Raw genomic sequence first — 27,691 nt, forward strand, 5'->3', positions numbered from 1 at the left:
ATCACACAATTCTTTGCTTAATCTGTTTGTTCTTTCCTTAGATCAAAGAAATAGACATGAAGAATAAGTGATTAACAGGGGACCAGATCTTTTCCCCAGCTTCCCCTTCAGTAATCTCACAAACTGTGTGAACAATATAACATCTCAAAGAAAGATCACAAGGAGTCGACAAGCCTGCAAGCAGTGGATGGTGATGAATCTGACCCTCTATCCCAATGATTCACTGAAATTACTTGCCCTTTTTCCCTTTAAAAACTTTCATGGCCAAGCAAAACCTCTGATGTCGATTCTGGGACACGAGTCCGCCTTCTCCCCAGATTGCCGGCTTTCGGATTAGAGCAACGTTTCTGTTTCTACCAGCACTTGCCTCTTGAGTATTGACTTTCAAGCAGCGAGCAGCCAGACCTGAGTTCGGTAACAGAAGTGGCCTCATGTTCAGACGTCAGCAGCAGAAGCAGGAGACGGCCCTCCACTCTGGAGGAGGTGACCCTGAGGAGGAGCAGGGCTGCAGCGACTACACCTCCCAGTGGAAGCGAGGCCAAGTTCATGGCCGTCAAGTATAGTTCTGCAAGTCACACAGTGCAGTGGCAACACACCCAAGGCTACCGTCCCCATGATAGACAGCATACGTGTGTACTACGTTCTAGGTACATTTATAATGTTTACTATGGCAATTTCCCAGCAGGTGATGGTAAAGTGTCTTGAGAAAGGGGTGCCTTTTTTCTAATTAGAAAGAGCATTGCATGGACCAGCTGCAGCCTACATCCAGCCTCCTGGAGCCGTGGGCTTCACGTTACAGACAGGACTACAGGACACAAACAAGATCCCTGTGTAAGGTTCAGCCCTTGCTGACATTCCTCAGACTGACAGAATTTAAATTTTTTTTAAAAAGTGACCTAAGGGGGCTTCCCTGGTGGCGCAGGGGTTGAGAATCTGCCTGCCGGTGCAGGGGACACGGATTCGAGCCCTGGTCTGGGAAGATCCCACATGCCGCGGAGCAACTAGGCCCGTGAGCCACAACTACTGAGCCTGCGCGTCTGGAGCCTGTGCTCCGCAACAAGAAAGGCCGCGACAGTGAGAGGCCCGCGCACCGCGATGAATGAAGAGTGGCCCCCGCTCGCCGCAACTGGAGAAAGCCCTCGCACAGAAACGAAGACCCCACACAGCCATAAATAAATAAATAAATAAATACATTTATAAAAAGTGACCTAAGGATCTTTCTCAAACATTCATTGTGTAGTAGAGTTATCTGCAAATTAACGCCAATTATTTGAGCATCTATAGCTGGGCGCTTTTTGTTACTAGGTCTGCACCCTGAGCCCCAGACTCCAGCAGTCCTGCCCTCTGAAAAGCTGGGAAAAAAAAAACCCGTAAATCTGTGTGCCATCAAACAAGCCATTATTCGTCCCAGCAGAGAGGCTCCGGGTTTTGTTGGCATAACAAGGAAACATTCATCCCCCGGGTATAAGTAATATGACCTGGCTCTCAGAATGAGCTGACTCCTTGCTGCCACCTTAGAAAGACAGAAAGTTCCAGAGAAGTGGGCGAATAGATTCTGGCGGCTCAAGGAAAGCTTTTCAGCCAGTGCCGTCTCCCCTACGGAACACTTTGCCACTGAATACGGCTCTTGGAGCCACAGTGGCAAACCCTTGTAAATGATGCCCATTTACCAGCCCTGACTTCTGAACCCAGGGACCCAGTGGGACTAAGCAGGCTGTGGATGGTTCCAGAGACCGCATCAATAACCTCCCAGGAGAAGTCTCTGTGCTTCCCAGCCGAGGGGGGCGCCCCATTTGTGGGCAAACACAGCCTGATTGGCTGAGACAAAGCCCGGCCCCTCTTCTCAGGTAAACAACCTGAAACAGGAGTTCAGACCTAGAAGGAGCTTGTGCCTTGGGAGGTCTGAGTGTCTGGGGGCCTCAGCCCAGCACTGAAAACTTGGTAACCAATTTCCTAAGCTGCTCCCAGGACACTGGTTAGTAAGAACTTTGAGGCACCCAGGAGACAAAGTGAGTAGCAAGTGTGCAGCTGGAGCCTCCAAAGGCACCCGGGAGACAAATGAGGCCTCTCTGGATTCTCTCCCCCCACCTCCCCAACGCCCCACCCCCCAGGCCCTCCCCCTCTGTCTCCGGGAGACAAAGTGCCCAGCTCCCTCCTCTACTCCGCCTCTGTATCAGGTTCCCCGTTTGAAAATCCTGTCTTCACCTCCCACTTCTTAGGGGTAAATGAGAGTGTTCCTTTGTACCCCGAGGGTGGGAACACTTGTCTTGCACTTACTCTGCGCTGCCTGTGTTTGCAAAATAAAGTGAGACAAGCCCATGCCCTCGGTATCAGAGGTACCTACCTGCCCCGCCCCCCCCTCCCCCACCAGCTCACCAACTAACCTCCCATCCCCCTCCCCTCCACCAACCCGGCAATCCTACCCCTGCCTAGAGAACACTGAAAGGGGCGGGAGACAGCGAACCACAGCCATCTATGGAAGTGTAGGTTTGGAAATAGAAGAAAGAGAGGATAAAATCCCTCCTCCTCCCCCCCCTGCTGCACAGGGCTCCTGGAGTGCCCTCAATCCGGAATGCCCCTGGGTTATAAGAAGCCCCAGAAGAAAAGTTGACTCCTGCACTTCCCCACCCCTCCGTGTCCATGTGTGTAGGCAACTTGCTCTCCTTCTAACCCCAAGCTGTGCTCAGATCGATCCCCCATCTCCAAAAGAATGGGGTTATAGCTGGGAGGAGGGGAGGAGAGAAAGAATGAGTTTTGAGCTTACACTTAAAGTACTGTGTGTGTTTGGCCTGCTTCTCCCACTCCCACTCTCAAAGTGTGGCCACTCCACGGGCAAACACAGACACAAAAGTAATAATAATAACAATAGCAGCTCCTACAATTGAGCCCGCTGGGCGAAGCACTCCAAACGCGTTCCCTTATCCTTACGATGGCCTCGTGCAGCAGGCACTGGTCCTGTGCCTATTTTACATATGTGGAAACTGAGGCTTGGAGAAGGCAAGTGTCTTGCCCAGAGTTACAAAGCCGGTAAGTGGCCCAGAGATGGGAAACACTTAAGGAGCTACAAGGACAAGCGGCTGCTACTTTGAAGTTTTCCTGGAAAGAAGAGGAAGCTACCCCCCTTCCCCAGGACAACACCCTCCCCCCAGGGTTAGAACTTGGTCTGCCTCTGTCAGTTGCCAGTACTGGGCTATGCTCCAGGTGACAGAGATGTTTCCGGACCAGCTGGGAAACCTAGCACCACTGAAACACTGGAAACCCAAGAAAAAGAGGCGTCAGGAATGTACTTGTTGATAAACTGGAAATTGTGTTTACGGTCCAGGCAGCTGGATGGAGCACAACCCAGAGCATTTTCCTGGTGCTGACTTACTCCTTGGTTCAGAAGATCAAATTGTTCCATGAAAATAGAAAGACTGGGCAACTAATACTGAAGCTCTCTCACGCTAAGGTAGGTGTGTGCGTGTGCAGGTGGCCGTGTGTTTTATTTAGCTACTGGAGTAGGAGAGGGCTGGAGTTTCTCTACTTACACGCAGATTTGGTCTTACAAATGAAGGATTCGGGGTTATGATCGTGGGGGTGTCCCAATCCCTAGATAAATTACACCACCTAATTTGCATCCATCCATCCATTGAATATTTAGTGAGACTTATTATCAACCGTCTGTTTAGTCCAATCCAGAGAAACACACAAAGAATTTTAGAGCTGAAAGGAACCTCAGGATTCAGGGAGCCCAGATCCTGAAGGAAAACACAAGGGTGGAATCCACCTGGGCAGCCTGAGATGGTGCAGGCAGAACAGCAGAGGGGGGATGGGGGCGGGCGGGCAGCGTGTGAATCCTGACTCCGCAATGCTAGCTGGTGACTCAGGGCAGCTCCTTAACCCCCAGCGCCAGCGCCAGCTCTGGTTTCCTCCTCGCCCTGCGGAACCGCACAGGGCCAGGCGAGGGGCTTATGTGGCCTGTCAAGTCCCGTCATGGCGACAGTCTTGGGCATAAGCAGGGGCCGTCCTCCCCCTGCACGGCTGTGGGTTGGAGCAGCGTGTTTGCTCAGGGGGGTGGAAGGTAGGGAGGCGATACTGTCAAGTAGCTGGCTCTGCGGGGGATGTTGGGTGCCGTATACGTCCCCCATGTAGACCGGGGGGTTGGGACTCACCCACCGGAAGCTGAGGGTGTTGGCTGGGGGGACTCACAGCCGAGTCACTCTGCAGGCACTGCCGTCAGCCCAAGGGAGCCGCCCCGTCTCCTTGCCCAGAGGCAGCCTACATCCAATGACCGACTGGTCGGTGTGGGCCCCCCTGCCCCATGGGGCCAGTGCAGCTTTCAGAGCTCCTTGAAGGACCAGCTGAGGCCTCGGTTGTAACTACGTGGTATTCAGCTTCTCCCCCTGCCCAGCCCCGGCTCTCTCACTCCCTGAGAGCCTCCCTGGTCACTTGCTGCCCACAAACCTCCGCTTCCAGGGAACCTGCCTCACTTCACCTCCAAGGAACCCGTTCCCCAGACGGTGAGTCTCTGAGCGCAGCCTGGACAGGGCATCCACGTGCTGACGAGAGCCCAGCCGCATCTGGGGCCGTGCCGCTCTCTCCTCCCTCAGCCCAGGCAGCCTGACCCCAAAGGCGGAGAGGGAGGTCGTCCATAGAGGGAGGTCTTTCCCCACCTTAAGCATCATTCTCCCAACTCCCCGCACAGAAGCACAAAGGCCATCTCCACCCGCAAAAGGAGGAGACAGCGTGCAGTCCTGCCCACTCCCTCCCGGCCAGACCCCCTCCTCTCCAAGTGGGATCATAAAGGGTAACCCTGAAGGGGAAAGAGCTGCTAAGTACAGGGAGAAATAGGGCCATGTGGCGAGGGGCGGGAGGAGCCCCCATCTGCTCTGTCTCCAGACAGAAGCACACAGACAGGAGGCATGAGACCACAGAGGCAGCGAGTGGCGGAGGCAGCCACAAGCCAAGGAACCCCACAGCCCCCAGGAGCTGGAAGAAGCAGGGGGGACTCTCCCCTAGATCCTCTGGAGGGAGCCCACCCTGCAGACACCTTGAAACCAAATTCAGACTTCTGGCCTCCAGACCCGTGAGAATGCATTCCTGTTGCTGTAAACCGCTGGGTTTGAGATAATTTGCTACTCCAGCCTCAGGAAACTATTACAACATCCAAGCTGGGGACATCAGGACTTGCCCCTCCTCTCCCCCCACCTTCCTCCCTCCCCCCAGCCTTCTTCCCTCCCCCACCAGGAGGTAACCCCCTTCCTGCTGATGTGCTGGTGAGACCTTGGGGCCTTGCCCCATACTTGTGCTTTATAACAACCACTTATTGGGCCCTTAAAAAGGAATGGTTTTCTACCACAGAATTTCAGACAGGTGGCAGGTGATGATGGTGATATTTGGGGCTGAGAGGGCGTTGGAACGTAAAACAGAAAAGTATAGTCACTCGCGGTACCAACTCATTCGACCAGGCCCATCTTTAGAGCTCCAGGGCCAGGACAGTATTAGGATTAGCGTCCACGCGACTCTAGCCCCAGCAGGTTTTCAGGAGGAAAGGGGACCGTGGGACATGGAGCAGCCAGAGGGACTCACTCCTCCCCTGGATGGAGGACCTGGGACTGTGTATCGTTCTGCCTCTTGACTCCAGAAACCCCACACCACCCAGCCCACATCAAGCCTGGGTGGACCCACCTTCTGCAGCTCGGAGGAGACATTGCACAAGCTGCTGGGAGGAGACGCCCGCTGGCACCGCTGTTCCCCACCGCTCAGGGCCCAGGAGTTGGCAAAGTCGTAGGGGTCCGAGGTCAAGGTCCCTGTGGAGAAAGTTTCAGGAGGGTGAAGCCACGGTCGTGAGACCCGGGACTTCTGAGTGAGAGCTCTAGGTCTGTTGTCACCTGAGTCAACTTTCTTTAGATTCGAACGTAGGCGTCTGTGGCAGGAGTACCCCAGCATTAACACCACAGGGCACGGGCACCCGGGTTCAGCCAGCGTCTGGCGGTGGGGCGGCTGGACGGATGGGCACAGTGAGGAAGACGCCAGGAAAGGCGAGGAGGAACAGTCCACCCACTCTCGCTTCTCAGGACTTTGCTCCCTTTCCTCCTCCTGTGCAGAATGTTCTCCACCCCCTTATTACCCTGACTCTCTCAATGTATTCTTTGAGATGCAGCCCCGGAACCACTTCCTCCAGGAAGCCCTTCTGAATTACCTCGACTCCCTGTCTCCCTCCCCAGTCTGGCTGGGTGCCCCTTCTCTGTGCTCCCTCAGCACCCTGGCCATCCCTCTATCAAAGCGCTCATCATCCTTTGTGTTAGTATCCTTTTTGCTTATATTCACCCCCCATTCAACTGTGAGCTCCTTAGTTCAGGGCACAGGGCACAGGGCACAGATAAAACGCTTATCTGCTGGATGGTGGATACTCAAAATATTTTTGCAGAATGAAGGTAAGGATGTGGCATGAACCTAAGCATCCCCATCACTGCACCCCTGGTGCTCGCAGAGCATCTGTGCCTTGGTACTCAGAGCAAACACGCTCCTATCAGCTACCCACAAGAGACTGTGAGGGACTTCCGGGCCTGCATGGCCTGGTACCAAGTCAGTGCCAAATAGAACTGCTGCACCTTCATTGCAAAGGGGCTTAGTGGAGCAGGAAGGCAAGGAGTCCCCCTGCATAGCCAGATCTGGAAGAGTGAAGCACGCTTCAAGGTCAGATCATGCACTTGGAAATAGAAAATAAACTATCCCCGCAAAAAGAAAAGCAGGACCTTGGAAGTATAGTGAGTTGGTCTCTGGGTGTGGTGAGCAGAAAAAAATGGCCCCCAAAGATATGTCCACTTCCTAGTTCGCAGAAACTGTGAATATTTTATGGCAAAAGATGTGATTGAATAAAGCATTGTGAGAGGAAGAGCTTATCCCGGGTTCCCTGAGTGAGCCTTAAAGGCAATCACATATGTCCTTAGAAGAGAGGGGTAAGGACTTCCCTGGTGGTCCAGAGGTTAAGACTTTGCCTTCCAATGCAGAGGGTGTGGGTTCGATCCCTGGTCAGGGAGCTAAGATCCCACATGCCTCGTGCCCCAAAAAAGCAAGCAAACAAAAACATAAAACAGAAGCAATATTGTAACAAATTCAATAAAGACTTTAAAAATTGTCCACATCAAAAAAAAAAAATTTTTTTTTAAAAAGAGAGGGGCAGAGGGAGATCAGACAGAGACACACACAGAGCAGGCAATGTGCAGACCGAGGCAGAGATTGAAATGATGCAGCCACAGGTCAAGGATGGCTGGCAGTGGCTGGAAGAGGAAAGGCACAGATTCTCCCCAGAGCCCCTGGAGGAAGTGTAGTCCTGTCATCACCTTGGTTTTGGACTTCTGGCCTTCTAGAATTGTGAGAGAATAAATTTCTGTTGTCTTAAGCCATCAAGCTTGCAGTAATTTGTTGGCAGCTTCAGGAAACTAATACATGGAGAAGCCAAGGGAAGGGCGCTTAAATCTGTGAAGTTTCTACTATGTGCCAGGCATTATGATAGGCACTCTCTGCGTTCTTAGTCACCATGCCACACAGGCTTGCCCACCTTCTAATATACCATCTCAAGGAAGAGGCGGAGAAGAGGCTTTGTGCTATGTGGGGAAAGCCCGAGAGAGAATCAAGACCCCTGGTCTGGTCTCAGTTCTCCTTCGATCGCCCTGTGTGATCTTGGGCTGATCCCATAATCTCCTGAGCCTGATTCCTCATATGTAAAATGATGGGTTAGACTAGAGGACCTCTACATCCTTTCCTGACCTTTTAGGAAGTGAAACCCTATGGGCTAAATCTGAAATGAGACATAAGGATGTCTGATAGATGGAATTACAAATCATCTCGCTTATAGAAAAATCTCTGAGAGCCAGAGTTAAAACCAGCTGGGCAGGCTCCCATGATGTCAGGAGGCAGGGTTAACTGTCGAGTCTTTGCCAACCAAAAAAAAATAAACCCGCAGTCCTCTGAGAGAGATTTCCAAAATATCACCAGAGCCCTGACTTTTTGCCAACATGCACCACCTTCTCCCTAGTAACATAGGTCCCATTTTTAGTTAGTATTTTTTAATTGAAGTATAGTTGATTTGCAATGTTTCAGGTGTACAGCAAAGTGATTCAGTTATACATATGCATATATATTCTTTTTCAGATTCTTTTCCATTATAGGTTATTACAAGATACTGAATATAACCTGTGCTATACTGTAGGTCCTTGTTATTTATTTTCTATACAGTAGTGTGTATCTGTTAATCCCAAACCATTTTTAGTTTTTTAGATCTTAAAGCCTGGAGAAAAAGACATCTTAGGGCTGGGACTTCCATTTCTGGCAATATAGCACATTAGAAAAATCTGAAAACTCTGCCACTGCAAAGGACAAACATCCTGTTGAATCTGTGTTTAATCCCATTTTAAAAAGTAGAGGGAATGACAAGGGACAAAAAAGAAGAAGAAGGAAAGGAGGAAGGGAAGGGAAGAAAGTTTAAAAACAAGGAAAGAAAGGCTAAGAATAGAACTGGCAAATATGACTTGATGTTCTGACTACAGGGTATTACAGTGGGGGTGGCAATCTTGCCAACTAATGTGCTTGGGTTTTAACAGCTCCTTGGAGATTGATGGAAATGAGTCTTGGGTCTGCATGATGTAGGGAGATGGGCTTAGACCCCTTTGTGAACCTGGGAGTTTTGAAGGACTACCCCTCCGTGAGAAAGCTAACAAGAAAAAAATTCACTCTGAGAAGTAGGAAAATAATAAGGAAGTTTATTTCCTTGGTCTGGACTCTGAATAGGAGGGGAAAGGTCTCCTCTGAGAATTTATAGTGGTAGGAAAGCCCTCATTTAGCATTGAGATTCCAATTTATACTTCTTGTGAGATTCAGTAACTCCATATTAAAAAATTAGCATAAAACCCTTCTAAAGATGAGCTTACAATCCAAAATTATGCAACATAGACAACAATCTACTTCAAGCAAGACCCAGCAGACATAAAGATAACATGAGTCAAGCTCTAAAAACTTCAGATAATAAAGTTTTTGTACAGAGGTTATAAAAGAAATATATTTTAAACTGTTGTTATAAAGAAGAAATCAAAACCTGATAAAAGAACAAGACAATAAGAAAAATAATAGAGTTGAAAAAGTGCCAGATTTACCTTCTAAAATTACAAATATAGTCAATGAAATAGAAAAGAAAAGTCAATTGATGGATTAGACATCATCTGTCAATTAGAGTTGAGAGAGAATTAGTGAACTAGAAGATAGATCTAAATAGTGATGTGCTGATAAGCCAGCTCTCTGGGGGGAAAGCAAAGCCCTGATTTGCTTGTTTCCATGGTGTAAATACTCCCACCATGGCCAGTTTCAAGCTACCAACATGACATTACTGAAAATGGAGCTGGAAAAGATGCATACGATTGGTTCTCACCAGCCAGCACGACCATACCACTCAAGCAACAAAGAGGGATAAAGAGATAGAAAAGTGGAAGTATGGTAAAGAGGGAAAATAGGGTGCAATAAAAATATTCAACATATGTCTAACAGAAGAGAGAAAATGACTGAAATTTTCCTGTATCTGATGAAAGGTAGGAATCATCAGATTCATGAGTCACAAAAAGTCTCAAGCAAGATAATAAAAATAAAACCCACATATAGAAATAGCAGAGTGAAATTTCAGAATACCAAAAGCAATGAGATGACTTATACACAAAGCTAAAAGACACACTGTCTGTGAAGAAATGACAATTAGACTGACAACATACTTCTCGACAGCAACAACGGAACAGCATCCTCAAAGCACTGTGAGAAATAACCAATGTCCTAGAATTCTATACCTAGCTAACATATCATATAAGAATGAAGGAGTGTTTGTTTCAGTTATCACTACCAGACGCTGAGTGAGGAACTACTAAGGGATGTTTTTTTAAAAAATAGAAATTGAACCTACAAAAAAAAGTAACATAAAAGGAGAAATTATGAGCAAAGAACCTGTTAAACATGAAGGCATAGCCAAAGAAGCACCAATTACGTAAAACTATGATAATAATGCCAAATTTAGTAGTTATTCAAACAAGGTGGGGGGACAGTGAGGGTATTATTCATATAGTAATGGGTAGATGAAGCAGACAAAAGGTAGTAAAAAAAAAAAATAGTAGACTTGAATAACACAATTAACAAAGGTAGTTCAACAAAAAGATACAGAATCTGGCACCAATCAGGAAACATTCTGACAAGCCTCTTAGATAGCCTCATCCACCAGAAGGCAGACAGCAGAAGCAAGAAGAACTACAATCCTGCAGCCTGTGGAATGAAAACCACATTCACAGAAAGACAGACAAAATGAAAAGGCAGAGGGCTATGTACCAGATGAAGGAACAAGATAAAACCCCAGAAAAACAATTGAATGAAGTGGATATAGGAAACCTTCCAGAAAAAGAATTCAGAATAGTGATAGTGAAGATGATCCAGGACCTCGGAAAAAGAATGGAGGCAAAGATCGAGAAGATGCGAGAAATGTTTAACAAAGACCTAGAAGAATTAAAGAACAAACAAACAGAGATGACCAATACAATAACTGAAATGAAAACTACACTAGAAGGAATCAAAAGCAGAATAATAACTGAGGCAGAAGAACGGATAAGTGACCTGGAAGACAGAATGGTGGAATTCACTGCTGCGGAACAGACTAAAGAAAAAAGAATGAAAAGAAATGAAGACAGCCTAAGAGACCTCTGGGACAACATTAAACGCAACAACATTCGTATTATAGGGGTCCCAGAAGGAGGAGAGAGAGAGAAAGGACCTGAGAAAATATTTGAAGAGACTATAGTCGAAAACTTCCCTAACATGGGAAAGGAAATAGCCACCCAAGTCCAGGAAGCACAGAGTCCCAGGCAGGATAAACCCAAGGAGAAACACACTGAGACACATAGTAATCAAATTGACAAAAATTAAAGACAAAGAAAAATTATTAAAAGCAGCAAGGGAAAAACAACAGATAACATACAAGGGAACTCCCATAAGGTTAACAGCTCATTTCTCAGCAGAAACTCTGCAAGCCAGAAGGAAGTGGCAAGATATATTTCAAGCGATGAAAGGGAAGAACCTACAACCAAGATTACTCTACCCGGCAAGGATCTCATTCAGATTCGATGGAGAAATCAAAAGCTTTACAGACAAGCAAAAGCTAAGAGAATTCAGCACCACCAAACCGGCTCTACAACAAATGCTAAAGGAACTTCTCTAAGTGGGAAACACAAGAGAAGAAAAGGACCTACAAAAACAAACCCAAAACAATTAAGATAATGGCAATAGGAACATACATATTGATAATTACCTTAAATGTGAATGGATTAAATGCTCCAACCAAAAGACACAGGCTCACTGAATGGATACAAAAACAAGGCCCATCTATATGCTGTCTACAAGAGACCCACTTCAGACCTAGGGACATATACAGACTGAAAGTGAGGGCATGGAAAAAGATATTCCATGCAAATGGAAATCAAAAGAAAGCTGGAGTAGCAATCCTCATATCAGATAAAATAGACTTTAAAATAAAGAAGCAATTTGCATTCTGAGATAATTTTTTTCTTGTCTTATATTTCAATTTATTTTCTTCTTTTTCTTCAGATGTAAAATATATCCAACACTTAATTCCAAAGGCAAATGTATCTATGACATTGTTGTCCAGCCCAGGTGTTTACACCCATATGACCAATGTGATAGGACCATAATTCATTATCTTTTTACCACCGAAAATTGTTTTATATTTGTAATGACAGAGAAATGGCTTTATCATGCTGATGCTGGTGGCAAAGAACTAATAGTTGGCTACTTCAATTACCAGTAATCTTCGCTGGATGAGGCCCTGCTTCACACATTTGGCCCAAAATCTTGCAACCCACCTGAGGTAAACAGAGATGCGCTACCCAGATCCCTTTCACGGAAGACTTGGTTTGCTCTTCAGGGTCTGTCTCAGCTACAGAAAACTACCTCCTGATGTCATACCCTTCTAGAGGCAGTCGATACGCAGTGAGCGAATGGGGCCCAGACTTCTTAGCCTGGTATGGAACATTCTGAGGGGCAGTCCTTGCTCTAGAGCTCTCCCTCTGCTCAACTCTCCTTCCTCCCCTTCCTTTCGATACTGATCTCTAATAAACACCTTGTACCGTAGATTCCACTGAGATTAAATAAATAAATAAATAAGAAAACATTCTGTTGGAGCATACATGGAACAATCACAAAAGATCATGTACTAGGCCACAAATAAATCTCCCCAAATTTCTAATTTAAATCAGAAATCAATATAGTTGCAAAAGATAGCTTTTAAAATTCTAAACAGTTAAAAATTTTAAGCACATTTAATAGGTTGAGAAAAAACTCAAAATGGCAGTAGAAAATTCATAGAACTCAATGAAAATGAAAATATTTACCTATCAAAGTTGGTGTGATACAGCTAAGGCAGTATTTAAGGAAAGCTGATAGCCTCAAATGTACATATTGAACAATAAAAAGTTTAAGAAATCAGGGCTGGAGAAGACAGAAACAAATGATCTTACTATTTTCCAGTCCAATGAAAGGAATAATCAACTGTTTCTCTACACACTTACCCCTTAACCATAAAAAAGGAGAACTTATAAACAAATGTTCAGCTTTTGCAAAGGAACATCCCTACTTAAATGTTTATGTAATTGAAATTATCAGAAGAAGAATTAAGATTAGCAGTGGTTTTCGCATTGTCCATATTACTTCTTATTGCTTGTGAACACACACATGCACGCACACCCACATAAACTAGCCTTTTTGGACAGTGTAGAGGACCACCCTTTTTTTTTGGCCACACTGCGTGGCTTGCAGGATCTTAGTTCCCCAACCAGGGATCGAACCCAGGCCCCCAGCAGTGGAAACACGGAGTCCTAACCACTGGACCACCAGGGAAGTCCCAGGACCACCCTTTATAGATTTCATCCTCAAAGTTCCATCACAGAGGCTCAGGAGGATCTGTTCAAACCATCCAGCATTTATCAACCATCTGCCACGTGGGTAATTCAAGGTTGAACAACGTCAGGTCTGAGGAGCCCCCAAGATCTGATTTGCCGGGGGGTCTAGGCAGCGAACACTAAGAGATAAGGTTGGCGGGATAAGTTGAGCTGAGGACTTGGGGAGGCTGGAACGCCAGGGGAAGAGTCATAGTGAAGACTGGTGAGCAGGACAGCACAGCCATGCGTTCGGGAAACGGTGTGCCAGAAAAGCCTACCTTCTTGAGTCCGGAAGTCATCTTCGGCAAAGATGTTAAAGTTGCCGCACAGCCCACAGGTCTTGTTGAAGTGTCTGTCTGACAGCAGGACTTGAAAGTTGCCGCTGCCATCAATCCTGGCCACAAAGCCGTAGGCCTCGCTGGACAGCTTGTAGTACCCAGCCTCAGTTTCTAGGTACAGCCCTTTGGAGGCATAGGGCATGGAGACCCTGGACGGACAGGAGGAACTCAGGAAGTGGCCTTCTCGTCCATTTTCTGGATGTCCCTCCACCCTTCAACCCAACCATGCTGCAGGGTTCAGACCGAGGAGCAGAGGCTGCGGGCCTAGTCCAAGCGTTGGGACACCCCACTCTCGCACACCCTGCTCACTTCCTCTGGGCACATCTACTTCCTCTCTCTGGGCCCTGCTGCTTCATCCGAAAGACGATGTACGAAAGGGAGTACAGGGGAATTATCAGGGTCCCTTCTAATTTGAACTTTCTGGGCTCCGACTTACCTCTGGTCCCCCTGCAGCACAGTACCATTGACAAACACGTGGATATCGAAAAATTCCCCAAGATACACAGAGAGGCTCACTCTCTTGCCATCTTGGAAGTCCCCTGAAAGAGAAAAGAATTATTTAAACTGGGTAGCAATTATTACTCCCAAAAAGTGAATATATTTATTTATAATCATCATCTCTATAATCTTATCTCAGTGGAAAACTCCCCTCAAAGATTTAACAAATGGGCAACAAAAATTTCCCTAAAAATCTCATTGGCTCACTCATCTTTCCATTCATCTAAAAATATTTACTGAGTGCCTTCTGGATACATAGCCCTCTAGTAGTCTCTTATATTTCTCAAAAGAGAAATGTAGAATTCTGACCCCTTCCTTCTGGGAGTTTACAATCGAAGTATAAAGATAAAATAAGCATGAGTCGAATGCATTCTAAGGCAGTGAATCAAAGCCACAATGTGAGTTATTGGTGACAGGAACTCTGGGATGTGTTATTTAAAATGTTCTCTTAGAAAGGGAACCCTCCTACACTGTTGGTGGGAATGCAAAGTGGTTCAGCCACTGTGGAAAACAGTACGAGGTTCCTCAAAAAACTAAAAATAGAGTTGCCATATGATCCAGTGATCCCACTCCTGAGCATATACCCAGATGAAACTATAATTTGAAAAGATACATGCACCCCTATGTTCATTATGGCACTATTCACAATAGCCAAGATATGGAAGCAACCTAAATGTCCATCAACAGATGAACGGATAAAGAAGATGTGTTGTGTGTATATATATATATATATATATACACACACATACAATGAAATGCAACTCAGCCATTAAAAAAATGCAAAATCATGCCATTTGCAGCAACATGGATGGACCTAGAGATTATCCTACTAAGCGAAGTAAGAAAGAGAAAGAGAAATACCATATGATATCACTTACACGTGGAATCTAAAATATGACACAAATGAACCTATCTACAAAACAGAAAAAGACACACAGACATAGAGAACAGACTTGTGGTTGCCGGAGGAGGGAAGGAAGGAAGGATTAGAAGTTTGGGATTAGCAAATGCAAACTGGTATATATAGAATGGATAAACAGCAAGGTCCTACTATAGAGCACAGGGAACTATATTCAATAACCTATGATAAAACTATAATGGAAAAGAATATGAAAAGGAATACATATACATGTATAACTGAGTCAATTGGCTATACAGCAGAAGTTAACACAACATTGTAAATCAACTATACTTTGGTAAAAATTCAAAAAGAATAAATAAAATGGAGATGCGTGCGTCTCTCCTCACTGTACTGAATTCGCTTCTCTGGGAGAGGTTTAGAGATACCACAGGTAAAACGCCTCACTCCATGCGGGGAACTTAATAAGGACACAGATGTTGCCATTAGAGATGTCTGAATAGCCAAACACATGATCAAATGGTCTCTGACGTTCCCGTTGTGAGGGGCAAACGCAGAGGCAAGGGTGATGGCAGTTGACATGAAAGCGGGAAAACAGGAAGAGACATTTTTGCAGCTTAATGAAGACCTAACAACCCCACTGCTTGTCCGGAGAACAGGCGCCTGTGCTGGGCTACTGGTTTTCAAAGATAACTGAGTGGCCACAGGAGATGAAGGATCCAGAAGGAACAGTGTGGTCTGCGTCTCAAGCCTTTGAGACTGAGAAGTTGATGGAAATAGGGAAGATGAGGGCAGCCAGTGAAGACAGAGGTGGAAGATGCTGGAGAAACAGGGGTCAAAGTTGGGGGTGCCACACCTTAATGCTCCCGAAGAAATGGGGCGGGGACCCAGGTGGAAAGGTTAAGATTGGAAATCAGGACATGTGCCTGCTCCTGGAAGGGTCAGGGGAATGTAGCTCCAGCTCCTCAACAAAAGAGAAGGCAAGGGGCTTCTCTGGTGGTGCAGTGGTTGAGAATCCGTCTACCAAGGCAGGGGACATGGGTTCGAGCCCTGGTCCGGGAAGATCCCACATGCCGCAGAACAACTAAGCCCGTGCGCCACAACTACTGAGCCTGCGCTCTAGAGCCCGTGAGCCACAACTACTGAGCCCACATGCCACAACTACTGAGGCCCGCGCACCTAGAGCCCGTGCTCCACAACAAGAGAAGCCGCTGTAATGAGAAGCCCGTGCACCGCAACGAAGAGTAGCCCCCGCTCGCCACAGCTAGAGAAAGCCCACGCGCAGCAACGAAGACCCAACGCAGCCAAAAATAAATTAATTAATTAAATTTAAAAAAAAAAAAAGAGAGAAGGCAAGAATGTCTATGGAACCAAGTGCAGGAGGCTCGAAAGGCCTGTTGACGTGACATGCAGCTGCCACGGCTGGGGCCACCGATAAAGCGAGCTAAGAAGGGTGGTTTCAGGACAGCCCATCAGAGGTCTGGAAGGAGGCGTCCTCCAACCAGGGCTTGAGCTGGACCCAGGCTGCTGGAGGACAGTGACACCTGGCGCGCACACACACACACACAGAACCAACCAGAATGAGCCAGAAAATAGACTTGTTTCTGGTAAGATTTCAGTGAGGGCCGTGGCATGTAACTAAGAAGCCCATTCTAAGAATAGAGTCTTGAATGATATACTGTTAGTAGCTCAGGGGCCACCAGGAAAGGCCCAGAGACTACCCACAGCCCACAAGCCACAATCTGCCGGGCCCCAGACCAACGCTGGCAGGGGTTAAAGGAGATGCCAACCGCGGGGAAGGGTTTTGTCCTGTCCCACTGAGGAGTCTTGTCTGAACTGCATTTTCACTTCCAACAGTTTTTGTAGCAAGCAAATTTTTCAAAAGTTGAACAGACTTTCTGACAGCAAGAAATTAGCCGAAGAAAAACAAAAATAAGTAATAGGACAAATAAACTCAAATGTTAATGGTAGAGTCTGAGTGGTGGGTATAGCGGTGTTCATTGTCCTATTCTTTCAACTTTTCCATATGTTTGAAATTTTCCATAATAAAATGCTGGAAAACGCAAACAAATGGGAGAGCCCGGCAACAGGCTTCAGTTTGCGGTCCCTCCCAGGAGCCTTCCCGGCCCCTTGACATTCACAGTGGGCCAAAGACTGAATCCCTTCCTGGCCTCTGCTGGGGCTGACCCTGACCACCACACCCCAGCCTGGAGGGAGCCCCATTCACCACCTGCCTGCTGGCAGAGGTACAATGAGCCCAAGAGGTTGGGGTCTCCTCCCGGCCACAGAACCCACCTCTTCCTCACCAGTACAATTCCTATCCATCCCCAGTCTCAAGAGGGATGGAGGGTTCTGCCCCTGCTTCACTAGGTAACTCAGCCCGTACATCACCTTGAGCTAGAGGCATCTCCCTCCTGGAAACAGGAGAGGAACCCTGGGCACCTCTCCTCAAAGGTGCTCCCTCCCCATCATGGGGATTCAGAAAGGGTGCCTGAGAGAGCTAGGCAGCCAGCCAGGGGTGGGGCAGGAGGCGGGGTGGTGGTGTTTGCTGGGGAGTGGGTGGGGAACACTGCCCGCAATCAGCCAGCTTGGGGTGAACCACCATCAAGGATGTAAGATCACCTCAACAGTCCCTTGTTCCGTGGGAAGCAGGGCTGAACAGGTGCCGTGGGGAAGCCGAGAGGTCACTACCGCTAGGAAAGAAGGGCCTGAAGGCTGGGCCAGCCAAGACTCCAGCAGGAAGTCAATCAAAAGGGAACCAGGAGAATGTGACAGAGCCCCGAGCCTCCCACTGTTGGGGTGCATGGGAGCTCCCATCTTTTCCAGGTAAAAGGTGATACAGCCTGACTCCACAGCCCGTGGGACCTGGGTCCACCAGGTAGCTGACACTCGGTGTCACTTGCCCGTCGTCACACAGCTGGTGAGTGATGACGGGATTGGGACTCAGACCGGGGGCTGGTTTAAGCATATGAAGGGTGGGCTCTGCATGGCCCCAGGAGCGATGGCATCTGGAAGCTGAGGAGCCTGCCAGGGGCACCCAGAGCCCAGCACTGCGTTAGGCAGCAGCCCGTTGGTGGAGGTGGGGGTAGAGATGCCGGGATCAGGACACTCGGTGAGGACAGAACTGCAGGACCCTGTGGAATTCCACACCCAAGGCAGGGGCAGCAAGGGGAGGTTTGGAAGGAGGAGACTTCAGAAAAGCATACCACGGCAGCATGAAGGAGCTTGGAGACCATCTAAACAAGTGGCTTTAAAACGTTTTTGCTCACATATATCCAGACAAAACTATAATTCAAAAAGATACATGCACCCCTGGGCTTCCCTGGTGGCGCAGTGGTTGGGAATCTGCCTGCCAATGCAGGGGACACGGGTTCGTGCCCTGGTCTGGGAAGATCCCACATGCCGCGGAGCAACTGGGCCCGTGAGCCACAATTACTGAGCCTGCGCGTCTGGAGCCTGTGCTCCGCAACAAGAGAGGCCGCGATAGTGAGAGGCCCGCGCACCGCGATGAAGAGTGGCCCCCGCACTGCGATGAAGAGTGGCCCCCGCTTGCCACAACTAGAGAAAGCCCTCGCACAGAAACGGAGACCCAACACAGCCATACATACATACATACATACATACATAAATAAAAAGAATGTAAGCAGACAAGAATAGCATTAAAAAAAAAAAAAAAAAGATACATGCCCCCCTATATTCATACCAGCACTACTCACAATAGCCAAGACATGGAAGCAACCTAAATGTCCATCGACAGATGAATGGATAAAGAAGATGTGACACATATATATATAATGGAATACTACTCAGCCATCAAAAAAGAATAAAATAATGCCATTTACAGCAACATGGATGGATCTAGAGATTATCCTACTAAGCGAAGTAAGTCAGAAAGAGAAAGACAAATACCATATGATATCGCTTATACGTGGAATCTAAAATACGACACAAATGAAACTACCTAAGAAACAGAAACAGACTCTCAGAAATAGAGAACAGACGTGTGGTGGCCGAGGTAGGGGGAGGGAAAGATTGGGAGTTTGGGGTTAGTAGATGCAAACTATTAAATAGAGAGTGGCTAAACAACAAGGTCCTATACTGTAGAGCACAGGGAACTATATGCAATACACTGTGATAAACTATAATGGAAAAGAATATGAAAAAGAATATATATGTATAACTGAGTCACTTTGCTGTACAGCAGTAATTAACACAACACTGTAATTTAACTATACTTCAATAAAAAATAAAATTTTAAGAAAGAACATTTTTGCTCAGAAAATGGAGTAAAAATGCCAGTAACTTCATGACCCAGTGCATGCACCATACACGTTTCACATAACATCCCTACCCTAACCCTGTGCCAGGCGCTCTGGTACTTTCTGATGTCTTCTATTCTGTTCCCCGTAATTTTTTTTCATGCTGGTTACAACCATTCCATTCATTTTATGACCCATATGTTGTGACTCAGTTTGCAAAACACTGATCTATACTGACTCCATTCTACAGTTGGAGAAACTGAGGCCCAAGTTTACAACAGGCTTTCTCCACCTCGGCGCTATTAACACTGCGGGCCAGATACTTCTTTGTTGTGGTGGCCACTCTGTGCACGTAGGATAATTAGCCGTATCCCTGGCTTCTATCTATCAGATGACACTAGCCTCCACCCCTCAAGCTGTGACAATCTAAAATGTCTCTAGACACAACCAAGTGTCCTCTGGGGGAAAAAAATCACCCTGGTTGAGAACTATTGGTTTACACCGCTAACACGCGCAGAGCCCACATCAGGGTTTTCTAACTCCAAGTCCAAACCTCCCTTTGTAACACAAAGCCACCTAACGGGGCGTCTGAGTGCTCAGGATTCAGTTAACCACTAGTGCAGGAGAGAACTCTCCATCAGCCTTATGTTTTATTTGCTTCCTTCCCTCCCTGCAGAATTCAGGAGGGCATCTGATGATGTGCAGCCATCAGGAAGATGAGCCATTAGAAACTGCCAGCGACGGACTTCCCTGGCGGTCCAGTGGTTAGGACTCCGCGCTCTCACTGCCGAGGGCCTGGGTTCAATCCCTGGTCAGGGAACTAAAAATCCCACAAGCCACGAGGTGCCGCCAAAAAAAAAGAAAAGAAACTGCCAGCGAGCCCCGGGGCGGGAGGACACTCCCACAGTCCGCAGACCTGCCGGCCCGCACTTCCTGTATCTGCCAGAAGATGGGCGAGGTGTCCATCCCAGAGGCAAGCCAGGGAAGCTCTTCCCACGGCCCCATCTCCAGTCTGGCCTCTTGAATTCAGGAACTGAGGCTCTAAGTAAGGGAACAAGGCCTCCCCCAGGTGAGCGAGGAGCATTCAGGTAAGCAGGTGGCAGCTGGCAGCTGGAAACAGAGTCAGACCCGAGTGCTTCCTCTGAGTCTACAGTGTGGGAATCACTACTCTGTGTTTCTAACAAACACTCCATCCTCCACTCCTGTGATTCTGATGCAGGTGATCAACGTCCAAAAGCTGCACAACAGCGATCTGGTGTGACCTGACCACATACTGATGGGGAGGCAGAGGCTCAGGCTGGGGAGCTCACTCAGAACCTTGCTGGTTGTCCGTGGCTCTCTCGGGGCTGCTTTGGGAGCCACGTCCCGCAGGGTGGCTCAGGGGCCACCAGAACTCCCGAGGTCTCTCCCGGGTCCCTGTGCTGGCCGGCTAGAAGCCTTGACCTGGGACCCTGGATGGAGCCTGCCGGACCGGGAGCCAACACCAGGGCAAGGGGCCTCGCCTTGGCACCAGGTGGCCCTTCATGCTCGGACACAAACACTTTACCCAGGATGTGAACAAGGTTCACAGGAGAGGAACGGGAACTTGCAATTTAGAAGCGAGGAAACAGGATGTCATTGGAGAACAATAGAGCAGAGACGTGTGGGAGGGCACAGCCGTGCCTGCAGGATGGAACGGCAGCGTCCAGGGGTGCTGCGCCCCTTGGCACGTCCGGCCCCCAGAGCAGCAGCGCCAGCCCACCCTGCCGGGCCCAGCTCCTCAGATTATCCCTCTCCTGCCAACACCCCACTCTCACCCCCAAAAACAGAAGAAGTAGCCGCCCGTGCTCTCTGATGTTAGCAGCACGATTTTGGGTGGGAATTAAACCAATCGACGTTGAAATGGGATTGACCTATAGCCTGACTTAAGCCAACTACCTGCCAGAAAATTGACACTTGACAAGAGCAAAGTGTTGTAAGAAAAGGAGGAGGACGCAGAGGGGGTATCCCACGGAGATGCTCTGAACTAGAGAGCCCTTCCATTCCTCCTTGGCCCCTGAAACCCAGAGAAGGATGGCCAGAGAGGCCAGACTTCTGACACCAACCCGCGTGGATGTGAGGAAGAGGAGTCAGTGTTACCCTGACTTTGATAGACATGCCCCCAAGTGCCCACGGTACATTTGTGACAACGTGGATGGACCTTGGAGGCACTGTGCTAAGTGAAATAAGACAAAGAGAGACAAATACTGTACGATCTCACATGTGGACTCTTAAAAAGCAAGCAAAACAAATGCACTGTGACTTTTAAGGTGGAGAAATCCACTGAAATAAACATTGGGACCACCTGAGGAGGAAGGACCTGGGGCCTTCAGCTTCCCAGGGAAGGTGAGGGGGTGCTTTTTCTCTCCATTGCTGCCTCTGAAGCAAGACGGGTCCCCAGAGTTCAGAGTTCAGGATGACTTCCTCAACTTATCATGCCCTAGGGGTGTCTCTGGTCCTTTTCATCACCCGCCTGGTTACCATGGCCAAGGCCACCCTGCATCCCGCTTCTCTCCCTTTCAGAAGCATCTTGGCAAAGAACCTGTTTCTGCTGAGGCTCTACACTAGCCCCTCGTCGCCTGCTGAATCAAGAAACAAACTCCCCCATCAGACAGCAAGACTTAGCCCCATCAGCCTCCCCCCATGACCCAGTCTTGCACTCCACTATTCCCCAGGCCTGTGCTTCTCAAACTTGGGGCCCCAAACCAGCAGCAGCAGCTGGGAACTTGTTAAGAATGAACATTTCAGGCCCCACTCCAGATCCACTGACTTAGAAACCTTGGGCCGGGTGGGAGGGATGGGGGACCCCAGCACTCTGTTTTAACCAGCCTCCAGGTGAGCCTGATGTGCCGCAGGTGGGCAGAGATAACACGGACATGATACCAGCACTTTGCCAGGAACACAGGAGGTGCTCAACATCAGCTGATACTCTGAATTCCAGCAAGAACATGCAACCTTCCTTCCCTTTTCTACAGGCTTTTGTTATTAAAAACCACCTTCTGGGTCATCAATTCTCTCGACGCTTCGGGGCTTCCGGAGCATTGCCTGGACCCAGAGCAACAGACTCAACCACTGGAGAAGCACGAAGACTCTCTCCATCCACCAGGTTCCCACGGGTAGAGGCCCGGGGAGAAGCCGAGGGAATCCCCACGTCGTGGAGAGGCCGTTCCCCACCACGCTCTCCGCTCAGGCCCTGTCCTAAGAGTAGGAAATCCCAACCCGCAATCCCCAAGGCCCTCACCTGCCAGGGCTGAGCTGTGCTGTTCCCACTCCCCACCCGCCTCTGAGTTCCCCCCCTCAGGGCCCGGGCTCACCTATGAGCGAGAAGGCGTGTGTCTGGCAGTCCCCCGCCAGGAGGTAACTGCAGCTTCCCTCGAAGCTGTACATGCTCTCGTCAAAGGTGTTGATGGAGTCACCCCCGAAGAGGCTGCAGCGGGCCATCGACGACCTGCCAAGAGTGCCTTCTCCACAAAGGGCCCCTGGAGGGAAAGGCCACACGTGAGCACAGCTGGCACCACCAGCCCAAACCACTGCAGCCTGGTAGAAACGAGGCTGCGTCTGTTAGAAATCAGGCTCCGGGGAAGAACTTTCCATCCTCAATGACAGTAAAGCTGTTGCTTTCAGCCCCAAAATATGACCCAGGACTCAGCAATAATGGAGGAACTGTTCTTCAGGAAACCTATTCATTTTAATGACATATATTCACTGATTTTAAACGTACTGCATGCTCATTAGAGAGGATTTGGAGACTATGGAAGAATAATAAAAAGAAATTAAAATCATCTGTAACCAACATTCAGCAATAACTAGAGTTAACGTTTTAGCGTTTATCTTTTATTTCTATTTTACTGTGTATATACAGTTACAGATTTTTTGCAAATTTGTCAGCGTGCTGAGCAAACTGTTTATAACCTGTTTATCTCTCAATATATTGTAAAGAATTTATCATATTTATCATGCCATACTTACAAAACATTTTTGGTGGCTGCATTATATTTTGCATCTAAATGTATTTGGTATAGGTTCTAGCATTTTCCAGTTTTCTGATATGTACATAGATTGTAATGAGCATCCTTCTACATTAACCTACTGGTATATCTTGAATATATTGAATTCTAAACAGATCAACCTGTGTGCCTGACACATAGAATCTGTGAAGTATTGACTCCTGCAGGGTCATATGCTATCTCCTGCCACTCTCACTGTGTGTGTGTGTGTGTGTGTGTGTGTGTGTGTTGGCAGGTGGAAACCACAGCTGTCAATCTCTACGTTTTCTGGATCCCCTGGCACAGAACACACCTAGTAGGAAGATGCAGAGGGTATGACGAATGTATATTTTGCCCCAGACCAACCTGTGAGCTGCAGGCTGCACGCTGCTGGCCTAGTCATCTAAATGGAGACTAGGGTCAGAAAAGGGTCCCCCTTGCCTTTCACAGACTCAGCATCTCAGTGAGGGAAGGAGGGTAGTGTTGTACAGTGAGGGAGAGCTGGCCTCTGATTTTGGTTCTGTGTGACTTTGGAGCAGTCATTTTTCCTCTCTGACCCTCAGTCTCTTCATCGGTACTATCAGATGTACACCTGTACAACTAGATGAGCTCCACAATCTATTCTAAAGCTAATAATCTGCCCAAGTCTTGGATTCCTTCTTCCCCATCCTCCATCCCCAGCATACAGGACTGTTCTGTGTGGCCCTGGTGCTTCTTAGTTCCCCAATTGGAGAAGACATTTACAGGCACTTGGTCCTTGAGAAACACAAGTCCAGGGCAGTGGGCTCTGCAGAAACTTCATAAGAGGAATTAACCAGGGAACTAGTGACTCCGGCAGCCCCAGCATGAGCCGAACGTGGGGCTGGGCACACAGGTGGGCTCCAGACACACCTCCCTGGCAGGGGGTGGTTCCCAATGGCCCTGAGGCAGGAGTGAAGAGTGGCAGCACCTTTGGACCTACCTGGCAAGGTGAGGGCCAGAGCGAGCAGCAACCTCGCGAGCCTGGCAGGGATCATCTGCGGAGAAGCAGGAGAGTTGAGCTCGCGATCACTGGTCACACAAGTGGCTGGTGCTATGTGCTCCTGGCCATGCATGAAGTGGGGGGAATTTTTTTCAAGCAAGAGAAGAGAATCACTCTCATCTGCCCCTTAAACATGGACTGCTGGTCCCCAAAAAAGCCTGTGGCCAGGCCCAAAGAGTAACAATCACTGTGATCCAGGACCCCGGGCACCCTTCCCCAAACAGTGGTCCCTGCTGCACACCGAGGGGAAAGCCCTGCCTTGGCCTCCACACGCCCCCAGGTGTCATCGCCTGAGCTCCCGCGGCCGCTCAGAGCCGGGGGCACCTCATTCCCTCCTCCTCTTCATCCTTTCACGCTCAGCAGCAAACTGGGGAGTAGGAACTGTCTCGCTTCTGCTCCTACCACGGGCGCCAGGCTTTGAGAACACTCAGGAACCAGGCTTTCTGGTCAATCACCCACAATGTACACCAACTCCTCTCTCATCCCCAACCCAGCACCTAGCACAGTGCCCAGCACCCAGGAGGTGTTCAGGCAACATTTGCTGAGTTGATCTGATAAATAGACAGGAGTCCAGCAGCCCTGGGTGGTGGCAAGGTTCCCTGTGGTGTGGCCGCCCAGAAAAGGACAACTGACCCTGGCTGGCACAGCATACCCCGAGTCCCTTAGGGCCCCGGGCACAGCTCCCTCCTCTGGAAAAGCTGCAAAATTAAGTGCAGAGTCTGTCACCTGAGATTCCCTGGGGGTGGGGAGCTCCTTTACCATCCACTGCCCCATCCAGCCAAACAAGGGAGAGGTAAACCCCATCCATGATGTATCTGTGGAAGGAACACTCTAATGTCTGATATGGCCAAGGCTTGGTCTTAAAGCAGGTGCCCAACACACAGGTACATCAGGCTGCTTCCAGAAGGTACCCAGAGGTGAGGGCAGAGCTCACTCCCGTCCCATCTGGTCAAGTATTACAAGCAGTAAAGCCCAGGCAAGAGCGGAAGCAGCCACAGGACCTCCAGAGGCAAGTGGAGGAGGTGGCGTTGGGAGGGTCCCTGGCTGTGAATCACCCCCCAAGCTAGTCCAGGGATGGAGAACCCCAGCTCCCCAGGGGTGGGGATCAGTCCTGCATCTTCCTCCCACGATGAGCCAGCCCTCTTCCCCAAAGACCATACCTTCCCCTGCAAATGGGGGCTGCGGGTGACTCCAAGGTCCCTCGGGAAACTCAGCCTCCACAGTGGTGCCGCCAGACCTAGGCCATGCTCTCCAGGACCTTCTGTGGCTTGGGACTGTCTTGCTGGTGAGTGACCCCCGGGCTGTGGACACCCTGGGCCGAGGGGAGATAAAGCCCAAGCTGTGACGTCCGTCAGCCCCCCCTTTCCCACCACAATAGCTGTGAGCTGCCACCACAGGGGATAGGCCTCCTCCTAATGACCGAGAGGAAACAATGAACGGAAATGGTATTAGAAACACCTCCAAGGCGATAAGGCTTTGAACGCTTTGGTGGGAGACTTCCTAGCAGCTGCCCTAAGGAGCTGCCTGGCCCTCCTGGCGCCCCTACACAGGCGCGGGTCCCCCCTCAGACAGTGCCCCACAGACGGCAGGACCAGGAAGGCTGGCTGTCCGGGGCAGGCCGGTGCAGGCCAGGGAAGAATCCAGACTGGAGCAACTGAGCTTTTGGATCCGGTTTCCAGGGCCAGACTCCAGTTCCAGGGAAGTTTGGAAAAACACCTCAACCTGAGCCAATTTAGCGGCCATGTCTAGAGGAAGGAGAGAGCTGATGCTTCCTGTCCAGCTAGGTGTGAGTGATCCGGTTCCAGCCCCGACGGGAACCGTCAGTGTGGGTCCTGGCCAGAGGACGGACAAGTTAAAGATGAGGGGCCTGGTCTCTAGTCCAGGCCTTCCTGAAATGATGGCTGGACCGTCAGATGCTAGGACTCTTCCCGAAGACACTTCCAACCACCTCTGCTGCCCTGACTCCTCCCTGACCTTACACACACACACACACACACACCCCACACACCATATACACAACACACACACATACACCACCACAAACACCACACACACACCATACACACACACCACACACACACCACACCCCATGCACACAACACACATCATATACACAATACACACACCACATGCACCACACACACACACACCACACACCATATACACAACATACACCACCACAAACACCACACACACACCATACACACACACCACACACACACCACACCCCATGCACACAACACACATCATATACACAATACACACACCACATGCACCACACACACACACACCACACACCATATACACAACATACACCACCACAAACACCACACACACACCATACACACACACCACACACACACCACACCCCATGCACACAACACACATCATATACACAATACACACACCACATGCACCACATACACACACACACCACACACCATATACACAACATACACCACCACAAACACCACACACACACCATACACACACACCACACACACACCACACCCCATACACACAACACACATCATATACACAATACACACACATACACACACCACACACACACCACACAACATATACACAACACACACACATACACACACCACACACACACAACACACACTATATACACAACACATACAACACACACTATATACACAACACACACACACAACACACACAACACACACACAACACACACTATATACACAACACACACTATATACACAACACACACACATACACACAACACACACACAACACTATATACACAACACACACATACACACAACACACACAACACACACTATATACACAACACACACACATACACCACCACACACACAACACTATATACACAACACACACACATACACACAACACACACACAACACACACTATATACACAACACACACCATATACACAACACACACCATATACACAACACACACATACACCACCACACACACACCACACGCACACCACACACCACACACCATATACACAACACACACATACAGCACCACACACACACCACACACCACACACCATATACACAACACACACATACAGCACCACACACACACCATACACACACACCACACACACACCACACCCCATGCACACAACACACATCATACACACAATACACACACACCACACACCATATACACAACACACACACATACACACACCACACACACAACACACACTATATACACAACACACACACCACACACCATATACACAACACACACACAAAACACACACCACACACACACAACACACACTATATACACAACACACACAACACACACTATATACACAACACACACAACACACACAACACACACACAACACACACTATATACACAACACACACAACACACGCTATATACACAACACACACACATACACACAACATAAACACAACACTATATACACAACACACACATACACACAACACACACAACACACACTATATACACAACACATACACCACCACACACACAACAAACACCATATACACAACACACACACATACACACACCACACACACAACACACACTATATACACAACACACACACAACACACACTATATACACAACATATACACAACACACACATACACCACCACACACACATCACATGCACACCACACACCATACACCATATACACAACACACACATACAGCACCACACACACACCACATACACACCACACACCATACACCATATACACAAC

At 48.6% G+C, this 27,691-nt stretch overlaps 1 protein-coding gene across 1 annotated transcript in view; it reads right to left on the reverse strand.

Moving 5' to 3' along the window:
- VWF (von Willebrand factor) overlaps positions 1-27,691 on the reverse strand; it is a 198,747-nt gene that overhangs the window by 109,556 nt on the left and 61,500 nt on the right. The window contains exons 9-15 of the mRNA XM_068561367.1: positions 25,099-25,250; positions 24,665-24,753; positions 23,879-23,933; positions 22,246-22,410; positions 13,734-13,836; positions 13,238-13,446; positions 5,668-5,789 (exon numbers count right to left, since the gene is read on the reverse strand). Coding sequence (XP_068417468.1) covers positions 5,668-5,789; positions 13,238-13,446; positions 13,734-13,836; positions 22,246-22,410; positions 23,879-23,933; positions 24,665-24,753; positions 25,099-25,250 — 895 coding nt within the window. The remainder of the gene's footprint in view (positions 1-5,667; positions 5,790-13,237; positions 13,447-13,733; positions 13,837-22,245; positions 22,411-23,878; positions 23,934-24,664; positions 24,754-25,098; positions 25,251-27,691) is intronic.

Source organism: Eschrichtius robustus, chromosome 13 (genome assembly GCF_028021215.1).
Source record: "Eschrichtius robustus isolate mEscRob2 chromosome 13, mEscRob2.pri, whole genome shotgun sequence".
Taxonomy (NCBI): domain Eukaryota; kingdom Metazoa; phylum Chordata; class Mammalia; order Artiodactyla; family Eschrichtiidae; genus Eschrichtius; species Eschrichtius robustus.